General features: G+C 42.8%; 1 protein-coding gene across 1 annotated transcript; it reads left to right on the forward strand.

Annotated features, from left to right (window-relative positions):
• The first annotated feature begins 66 nt into the window (after positions 1-66).
• On the forward strand, positions 67-5,546 carry LOC144103670 (uncharacterized). Its single transcript, XM_077636330.1, has 4 exons — positions 67-109; positions 1,720-2,010; positions 4,030-4,305; positions 5,185-5,546. The coding sequence occupies exons 1-4, from the start codon at positions 67-69 to the stop codon at positions 5,268-5,270; spliced, it is 696 nt and encodes a 231-aa protein (XP_077492456.1). The 3' UTR covers positions 5,271-5,546.
• Positions 5,547-10,865: the final 5,319 nt, after the last annotated feature.

A 10,865-nucleotide genomic window follows, 5' to 3' on the forward strand; every position in this document is an offset into this window, starting at 1 on the left:
AGGCTGGCATGGCCAATTACGGTTAACGTCGAATTTGTCTTAATTGGTCAAGGTCAAATTTCGGAGATGGCCAAGGCCAAATTTCGAGGTCCCCATCGTGTCGGGCATGGTCAGTGGTAGTTGGACATCGATTTTGGCCAAAATCGGCAAAGGTCAATTTTCGGTGGTGTCCAGGGCCGCATTTTTTAAAATGACCCGAGCCAAATTTAGAGGTCGCCATCGTGTCGCGCACGAGCAATTATGATTGGACATCTGACGTTTAATAGAAAGCTTTTACTAAGCATATCTGCAAGGTCGCATCAAGGACAAATGTGTGCGCATCTTGGTGATCCACTTTTGCATATAGTAGAGCTATCGCTCCAAAACATTCTGACCGTACAAGAATGTTTAGCTTGCAAGCAACAAAAAAATTTCAATGACAAGTGTAACTTGTCGAAATTTCGAAAACACTTTAGCAAAGCTGTAGTCTTTGTTAGCAGGCAGAAATAATACACGGCCATTGCATATATGGAATGTTGCCACGCGCACTCGGGAGTGGTACGCCGCTTTAATGAGAGCTTCCACTCTCTACCTTAGGTATACGAAAATATTAAAGAATGATCACCGTTAAGAACCCGCACCGTACACACGTAAAGATGTGGCCAAAATGTAATGAAGCATGGTTCGGCATATGATATTTTCTCACGCGTTCCTTAAAAATATCATGGTTTAATGGGCTCATGCCTGAGCGCATCAGCCGAATGTGGTACAAAATGCGTAAAGTTCTCCCCAGAATGCTTTAGGTAAGGCGTAACAAGCGTTTAATGGCCGAAGTGGGGTCTGTATTATTTTTGCAGGGACTACACTTCATGGCGATGACCATTCGATTAGACTTTTATAACGGCAACAATTGCTCATTGAGCAACCCTTGCAGAAAGTCAGGAGGGCTCCAAAAGGCGGCTTGGAATTAGTGCACCGATATAAATTTCCGCATAGTGAGTACGCGCTATGAATGACAATATAAACTTCGAGTGAGTTTTAACCACAAAACATTACATGATCTAGAAATTATTAGCGCAAGATTTTTTTTTACATGTATTATGCACAGGCGGAGGTCTGAAAGCCAGGGCCTGTAAGGGCAGCTGCTCTTGAAAAAATCACAGAATTGGTAAAAGAGAGACAGCAAAAAAAAAAAAAGCTTCAAGTGCAGCATAAAAATGTTTAGAATATATAAACGCACAAGATAAAGGATACTATCAGCGGAACACGCTTTCTATAAGTGTAGTAAAAATACTCTAAAGGACTAATAAGCACCGAAGAAAATATACAGAAAGAATGAACCAAGATATTTAGCAAGATATTTAGCAAGATATTTTCTGAACCAAGATATTTAGCTGGATTGAATACACAAAAACGTATCAAAGAGTGAATGACAGCTGACTGAACACAGTGAATGCTAATTAATTACAAACATATGCGGCACAATAATTAGCCACCTGTTGACTGTAATTTTGGGCCTTGGTAGTTTAGTTTTTCAAATGCTTTTAGCAGCGCAGCAGGTTTAGCTACTATAACTTTGTGCCTCTATATTTCGGAAGACGTTCTTTTTTGGAGTATCCTATCTGTGCGTTTGGAAGCCAATACTTCTTTCGTATATATGGACTGATTTCTATGTCAGGTAGCGCACTCTACTCTGAATAAACGGCTGGGTAATAAATAATCTGTCACGCATTTTTGCAGACCCTCCTACGAACCTCATTGCATCTGTGTTCTGCAACAATACATTGGCTGCCTCGTGGGAGTATGGTGTGGAGAAGTTATTGAATATCGACGGATTTTGTGTAACCCTCTGCCACAAGGATGGATCCAACTGCTTGAACTCGACGATTCGAGTCCCGTACATCGGCTTAACCTATCAAATTCTGGAATACAGTACAAGTTATCAAGCAAAAGTATTTGCGTTTTTCGACAACGGTTTCTTCAAAACGTACAGCAAACCAGCTCAAGTGGCCTTTACGGCATACCCTAAGAGTGAGTACAATAGAGGATACTAACGCTACAGATGACACAAAAGTAGCAATTTAGCTGTCATCCGGAGACAGCTTAATTGGGCTATGTTGAGCTGCTGTCCAGTTTTCACTGCACTTAGCTTCGTGCTTGTTACCAGGTGAACTTTGAAATCAAAGTGCTTCGTCCTTTTTTGCTTAAAGTGTTGCTAAAGCCTTTCATTATCTCATTTATATGCAGAATATAAATAATGACTGAATGCATTATTCATAAAAAATTCTTTCAATGCAATGAAAACGTCACCTATTGAGCAACTCATAACAACCCTACGCACTCCATAGAGAACGCGTAGATGAACAATAATTACTCACTGGACACTTTAAAGAGGCTTCTAATCTCTTTGGAGCACTTCTAATTTGGTTATTGTGTCAACTGTGGATATATGCATTCAATTTTTTTTCGGGATGAAGTGGTCCACACTTACTAGCATCACTTTGTATCGTGTCTGCAAATACTTAGTCACTATCGGTGCTTTGTTGAATTGTTTTTTTTTTCTATTCTTTCTTAACTAATTTCCCACTTCCATCAATGTTTCAAAGTTTTCGAGCAACTATTCTACAGGAGAATATCCCTTATTGCTTACAGATTGTCGGATTTCAAATCTAAGAATTAATATGAGGCCAATTCAGATTGGCAGTTAGGTTTTTTTCACCAAGCAATATAGAAATTTGGAACATAACCCGCTAGCCTAACCCTTGCACAGCCTTTGAAAACACGTTAGGTTCCGCGATTAGTAGCCAATATATTTTATCAATGTGTTTTCTTTTGGTTCCCTAGTATATCATACGTTGGTTATCATTACGATTTCTTTGCGTATTATTTTCTTTGCCTAATGCCAGTCGGTCGTATGTGAAAATAAACAAAAGCGTTATAACTCTGTCCTGCTGCTTGATCCCAGTCGCACGTCAAAATCTCTTTCTACAGCCATGTAGCGCCAATTTTGGGAATTTATTAACCCCCGGATTATTTATAACAATGCCCGCGCTTACAGCCCCATTCTGAAATGAATGAGAAATTCATTCAACAAAGAACTTTTCAAGTTATCACCTAAATAATCAAAATTTCATAATTTCTAGCATTAGTTCGGAATGTCTCGTTTTCCCTAACTCCAACGGGATATTTTTTTTCTAACTGTCGAGGCAACAATACACCATCACATATCCTATTTGACATATAGTATGGTGGAGCTGCCATAAAAAGAATGTAAACCAATAAGCTCCTGCCTGCACCACTATCCTATTTGACAGGGAGAATCCTATTGTTGATAGTGGTAAACACGTCAGCTATTTTTCGTCGTTCACACTTATCCGATCATATGATCACGGAAATACGCCAGCTGATACGCAGAGTTCTATAAGTTTGAGATGCAAAAATTTTTTCACACAGCTCTGATTCCACGGCACACGTTTCGCATGCGGCAAGTACCGGCCCGCGCTCACAACATCATGTATGGGTAATTCGTGCAAATCACAACTGATCTGCAGCTGTGATGTTCTCAAAAACATCGACTAGAAAAAGAAGACAACTACAGCTGTTTTTAAAACAAGCCGTTCAAAAGCTTCCAAAGGAGTTGGTAGCAGATTCAACGTTACCGAATAATTGAAGGGATTTTTATCGATTCTATAGAAACGATGGGAGCTAGGTGAACTACCACTCCCAGAGTAAATCGCTTAGTTTTCAGATATTTCCCGTTTTTTTCTTTAGAATCATTACATTTTATGTATGAAATGCCTACCTACCTCTGTGTTGCATGATTTGTTAGAAGAGTTCACATTTACCTCAAGCATGTTAGGTTTTGCTCCTTGAGCCAAATTTCAGCATTTGCCGTTATCCTTCGTGCAATCCCTAATTGTTCAAGCGAAGTATTTTTGTTTTTCAATGAACACCCAAGTCTCCGGTCTTATTTTGGTCTTTATTGCCTTCACATTTAGTGGCCTTGCTCAGTATTTAAAACATAAGCTGCTTCTTCTCTTGCATTTTCAGTTCCGCAACTGAAGCGTCTAAGCGTCACTGCGATAAGCCCAACAGAGCTGAAAGCTCAGTGGAACACCCAGTGGAACGACAACATAGTGTTCACCGTTTGTTCCGAAGAAACATCGTGCAAGAAGGAAATTGTTCCGGGCGAAGACATTGAGCACACCTTCAGTGGACTTGAGCCTAGCACCTTCTATGTCGTCAGCGCTCAGGCAGCAGCTACTGTCAACAACAAAACATGCAAGGGTGATATTCAGAAGAGGAGTGCTACCACACTTCCTATAGGTGAGCTGTATGTCAGGAAGCAGTGTTTCCCTTTCGAGTTTCTTTTGTATACAGAGGATGAATTGTAACGCCAAGAACAAACGTGTTCTATATTTTATTTTTCCCGAAGTCTTCAACTATAGCCTTCGCGCTGCTTTCGTAGAGATCGTAGGACACTAGAGCCGTGCCATTCTAGGTTTAGTGGCGCGACAGACTAAATATCTCGCTTAAAATTTAATGAAAAATTTCCTGTACCTTGGAAACTCATCAACGTTGCCTCCTAGAAAAATGTATAACCTATTGTGTGCTTGGTTGCACACCCCCATAAGAGATTTAAAGGAATAATGAAACGTTTTTGATGGTCATATTGGAATGCGTAATATTGGTAGAGGTGTCTTCGTCAGTATTCGACTGAAATTTAGATGCTCTGTCTAGAATCAATAGTTTATAAATAATTTGAAAAAATTGCTGCTCGCACCACACCACCTTTTATAAGCCATCTGTCCCAACTGCAACCTCTAGCGGGGATTCTTACCAAGTTACTTAGCCGGGTTGGGGCGCTGTACCGACCTGCTTAACTTTTTTTTGCGGCATATAATGTGTATAACTCGAAGAGAAGCGGGAGGAGCAGCATCTTCTTTAATATCTGACATCTTCTTTGCTAATGACGCTAACTCAAGTATTTGTTGCTTCGCAGTCACGAGTGATGGAACACCGATCACTCGAGCACTTTTCCTACCCGTTGTAAACGCCGCTTCATTGTCACGCCGATGATTTTGTTTTATAATTTGAAGGCATTTTTGCCTTGCTAATTCTTCAAGTTAAATCCATGTGGAACGCTCATAGCGGGAAGAACTGCACTCTAATGTCAATTATTAATCTAGTCAATGCTTTTTACAGAATATTCTACCGGCTTGAGCGTCGAAGTTGTCAGCAACTACCGAATTCACATCAGAATAGGACGCAATGAAAGAAGAGCACATTGAAGGGTTTTCGGTCCACATTTTCATGGCACTTGCATCAACCTGTATCAACCAGACGACTCCTCTAGTGTACAGCGAATTCAAATATCAAATGTCTGATTATTATAGCAATTATCACGTAAATGTAGCTGCTCATAAAGGTGAAAGCAGCTCCATGGTGTCCAGCTACCCAGCTCAAGTGAACTTAACATCACACCCCAAGAACGAGTAGCCGATAATAGAGATATTGATGTTTGGCAACAATGATTGCGGGGTTATCATTAAAGAACTGTCCTATGCTTTTCTTCTACTTATTGTTCCCGACCTGGAAGGTCTTACCTTCACTGCCACAAGGCCGAGAGCGCTGAAGGCGCTGTGAGCAGTAAGTGGAGGATGAACTTACGATTGAACCCTTTCTCTGGGCATGAAACGCACTTGAACGAGTTTGCTACGGGGCAAAACCTAGAGCACACGTTTACCGAGGTTAAGGCCAGGGCTCTCAGGCAGAAACTGCACTAAACAAGCGAACATGCAAGGGACAAGCGCACAAGGAAAGTGCCACCGCATGACCCCTACGTGAGTAATATTGTAAGACGAAAACATGCCAATTTTGGCGCGCGTGTAATTAGCAGTACTGAACTCCGCACTATTTTTCAGCTAACAGCCGGTTGAGTAGATTTCAATTGCTCCCGGGAAACTAGCTCTTTGTCCACCTTGGGCAAATTATCGCGTGCGTCAGCATCTGGTTGCAGCGCACGCATATGGGAGGAATGGGCTCCGTAGTTGGGAAGCAAACTACGTGAAGTATCAAGAGCAGCGGGAGACTGCAGAATCAAAATCCTGATCTCATGCATGCACACAACAATATACACCAGACCCGCCATACACTCTTCCACACTTCGTGGGGATGTGGCGCCAAACCAAACACTCTACAGGCGGAAAGCACGTCTTTTGAGCGGTGGGAGGCGCTGCTGAGCAGAGATAACCCGGAGAACCAACTGGCCCTAATACAACTTGTTCGCAGGACAGCTCAAGCCAGTGGAGCTCTGGAATGATGACAACACCAACACGCTCACGCAACTCTTCGTTTTAATAAAGTTTTTCATCCTCATCCTCCTCCTGATCGCGGTCAAGATTATGTAATTTTTTTTTTAAATGGGCCTTTTCAGTTAGAAGAGAGCTGTTTGCGGCAGAGCATTGTCAGCGGCGTAGTACAAACGTCACCACTGGCTCGCACTTTTTGAAATGCGCTCACCGCTTTGGTCTCTTCGCTTTGAAACATAGTTGCTTGAATGAACGTACGCAAGTATAAAACACATGGAGAAAAAATAAAACACCGGCGCTTTACGACAAGGTAAAATTTTACGTGCATTACGGCTGCACCTTAGGAGCAATTACAATGACTAGACGCAATTATTCTTGTAGCCGTTCAATTAAAAGCAAAAAAGCTGCAATGGCACGTAGTCCTCACCTGGAAAAAGGAGGCGTTTTCCTGCAAATGCTGTAAACACCGGACCATCGACGCTGTGACTGGATTACCAATTCGCAGTTTCTGCACCCGAAAGCTGTCTTCTCTTTGGGCTGCTAGCACTGGTTAAGCAATGAAATGATGCCTCCCGGCTTTTGCCTCTCGTTAACACACAAAAAGCCACGCAGCAGTGCTGTCGAGCTTTCTTTTTGCCACGATGCTGCGGGTACGACATCAGAAAATATTTGGTACCCAGCACCAGTAGTAAGCAGCACGCATTCGTATAGGACGAATTCTTTGTATACGGGATTTCTTGCGAAATTGACGTGCGGCGTCTTGGTCCTCATAATAGCCAATATTTATTGTAAAACTATGGCAACGACCTCTCAATGCGTCGACGCGGCACTCGCAAAGGAGCAAGCATATGTTTCGTCACGTTGCCGGTCATAGACCAGTTCATGGTGCCGCCGCTGCGTGGCTTCTATTTCATTAAAATCGTCAATAAAATGACTAACCTAGTTCGCCAACATGGTTTCTATTCGGAGACAGCAGCATACGTATGCAGAAGCTTTTGTCGTTTTGTGCCTTGTGCGTCGCGCGGAAGCACGCTCATACGTTTTGCTCTACTTAAACCTCGAGTTCAAATGATAAGTTTGTATTGTTACGTTACGACTATGACCTTGTTCAGAGACAATTGGTACTCGTAACCAAGAGGAAGATGCGTTAAGCGATATGCCGTTGCAAGGAGATGATGGTGATACTGCCCTATCCTGGTGACGTGCTGATGCCCCAATGTGCGATTGATAGACAACGCTCCTCCCAAGGCATCAGTGAGCAAGCGCGCCAAGACAAGAATTAAGCATCACTACGAAGCAGCAGAGCGACGAATACTATCAGCAGTGAACGGTGATGACATCCGAAGGGATGTGAAGCTAGCGCCCGAGCTGTCAACGCTCGCAGCACGTCGTGAGGATGTAAAGATTTCTGCCTCACTGCGCGCAGCATTGCCTATAAGAAAGCCTAATCAAAAATTCATCTTTGGTGGCATAGTCTCAGAGAGGGCATACAACAGGCAGGTAGAGAAAGCAGATGATTCCTGAAAAACTGAAGGACAGCATCGAATGCACCGGCTCGGGAATGGACACGCACAATGCAGCCGTGGGAGGGAATTCACAAGGATGCATCGATGCCTGCACGTTCTTGCTTGTCGTAAACGCATTCAGGAATTAGCTTCGGGCAAGACGTATAGTGAGCACACAGTCGAAGCAACTGATATGAGAACGCATAAATCTTTTTGAAACGTTCGATGAACAAAAAGAAACACTACCGAATATGCACCGCCTCTTGTGTCAGCGTAAGCGGTAGACTATTTCGTACGAAACGCACTTAAATAGTTCAGAAGCACATCATACCATCCTGCTACGAACCTTGAAGTGGAAAACATGCATCTGAGATTTGCAGCACGCCATTACTAAAGAGATAGGACATCCTATCGCATGTATTCCCCTCATTCGCCTTATTTAAAGAAAAAACATGCTTGCGAACGAAACATTAACCACGTGTGCAATCGCAGCCTCGCATGTAGCGGTAGCGGCGGCAATTTCAGACAAGCAGCGGCCGGCACAAAACGAGCGGAACACAACTGCCGCTTGGGAAGCCGAAATTTGCAGCACTCTTCGCCAAACTGTAGTGAGAAAGAATCTTTGGTATGATATTTTCATGCTGTCAACAAAATGTTTTCCCCCTGAGTTCCTGATTAAGAAACATTTCGCGTGATGCCCTCAGCAAGTGGCATAAGGTTCTGCAAATTTTTTTCTTGGCTATTAGCGTTCACAGACGAGAAATAGAGATTTGATGGTATCAAACGCCGTTAACTTTTTCTCTTGGTGCCCTTATGCCTTTGCTATTCAAAGTTACGCACGGAAAACTTTGAGGGTATCATGAGCAGGAGGGTGGTCCAACGAGCGCTACCTTCAAATCGCGCGGTATACAAACACTCCTTCTGATATCGGAAGTTCTCCTCCAACATGGTGGATTGCGCGCGGTGGTCACTATATGGCAGCACATGTCGCATAAGGTCTAGAAACTACGAGTCCTTGTGTGCATGTGCACATTGATTGACCGATTTCTTGCGCATGCATCGGCCGATCGTGCTCAAGAAACTTGACTCACTCGGCCCCCTGCAGTACAATCCGGGCGGCGAAAGGGACATCCTCAAGTGCCATAAAAGGCAATGTGCTGTCGAATGTGCTGTGGAATTAGTTGGGATAAACACTCAGCGAAAAGACATGCAATCAAGGCAGTGTATATTGTGAGTATTAAAATTCCATTCCTTTCATTTGCCGTATTCTGTGCTGGAACTAGTAATGCGCTAAACGACGGGCACCAAAAGCAACCAAACAAACCAAACTTTCTCATGTTTAATGTTACACATCTATACATAAAATTTTAAAACTATCGAAGAAATAGACCACGGTGCTATAACACCTTTTTGTATATTTAAATTTGTAGTTTTTTACATCAGAATTAGGGATGCGCCAATGTTCGATATTTCGAATATGAATCGAACATGTTTGCCATTTGGTTCATATAGATTCGAGAAATTGGAATTTCAATTTTCTTTCTATATTCGAACAATTCCGAATACTCCCGGAAATAGTCACGAAAACAGTACGCAGGCGTCCTCTTTTTTTTTCCTCTCCGTTGTTTATCTCGTGAACTGGTCGCGTTCGCTCGCTGCTAAGCTCGGACTTAGTGCGAAATTCCGGCAGGTGGATTTCCCGCACGTCAAACGCGTTGAGAGCAAAATACCGGACCAACTGCTGCGAATAACTGCGAGGCGAAAAGCAGATTTTTTTGTTTATTTGTTGGTTTGTTTGATATCACCCTGTAACGTGCCATATATCTAACGCTCACTCCCGTGACACTCATTCCATAGCGTTCACAAATATTGTGCGCGAGTTCCTCCACCCCTCTCCGGGACAGACCGCTTCTGGAATTTCGCACGGGTGGTATCACCAGGGGAAACAATCATGTAAAAATCCCACTTATTACAACGTGCACTCTAACACGCGCGTCTCTTATGTACGCCTAACGGCAGCCATCGCGGCAATATATAGGAGGTGCCATGTCGCTAGAAGTAGTTTCGGTTTCTTATCCACTAAGTCGCGGCGACGGCGGCTATCGACCGCACAATCGTCAGCCTTTCGAACCCACCTGCGCTCCGACACGAGACAATTGCAGGCACGTAAGTTTTTTTTTTCTGTTTAGAAGTAGACTGGCTGGTCCGACGTCATGCGAGCTCCTTTCGCTTACGTCCATGTATTTCCTCCCGCACTCGAAACTACGCGCTCGTCACGTGTTTTTCGCTGTTCGTTTTATGCAGCCTCCATGCAAAGCCATCACCTTTTGGAATTTTGGGCTGTATGTTTTTAAGGTAGTGGGGGGGGGGGGGACGAGTATGATTAAATAATTTGTCCTTCATTACTTGGGATGTTTTTCTGACCTCTTGAAGTCTGAAATGATGATAGTTTACTTCTCATAATGTCATTTTAGTTGCCACTGATGAGTCATTCGTGGATTTAATTTTGTTACCCGTTTTTCACGACCGCGCTATACGTTGCACAATGTTAGGCGGTCTAATGACACAGAATAAAATTTTGAGTATTTCATGCTCCCTTTTTCGGTGCGCGTACTGCTCACTTAGTCTAGGTTTCTGCATTGCGATTAGCTAGAGGATTACAATCTTGTGAACAGAAAAAAAAAAACATTTGCCTATGTACTTCGTTGTCTATTTGTTTCGATAGAACCTTTCGAGAAAAAAAAAAACAATTTGCCCGCATATCTTGGTGCCATTTTGTCCTTCTAAGCACAAATTCGATATTCGACTCGCTATTTGAAGGAATTTCTTCTTCATAATAGTACATGATTCCTATTCCAAAATTTCTCTATTCCCACACCGTTACGTTTAGTTCGTTATATGCACGTGACTTAAAAATAATAGTGAACATTTTATTAGTGATAACCACAACTCAGTGCTGGCGACTATGACACTGCCAAGATGGCACTGCACTAGTGTAACACCATCCTCTTCACCGTGATTTATTCGTGCACCTATGTTTTCTTCATTTATCACCCAAAATTGAACTTAC

The sequence above is a fragment of the Amblyomma americanum genome, chromosome 9 (assembly GCF_052857255.1).
Source record: "Amblyomma americanum isolate KBUSLIRL-KWMA chromosome 9, ASM5285725v1, whole genome shotgun sequence".
Lineage (NCBI taxonomy): Eukaryota > Metazoa > Arthropoda > Arachnida > Ixodida > Ixodidae > Amblyomma > Amblyomma americanum.

Excerpts from the sequence above, each read along its gene's own strand:
- LOC144103670 (XM_077636330.1), top strand. The coding sequence starts at position 67 with ATGGCCAAGGCCAAATTTCGAGGTCCCCATCGTGTCGGGCATG. Across the intron at positions 2,011-4,029 it reads CTTTACGGCATACCCTAAGA|TTCCGCAACTGAAGCGTCTA; the intron begins GTGAGTACAATA and ends TTGCATTTTCAG. Across the intron at positions 4,306-5,184 it reads TGCTACCACACTTCCTATAG|AATATTCTACCGGCTTGAGC; the intron begins GTGAGCTGTATG and ends TGCTTTTTACAG.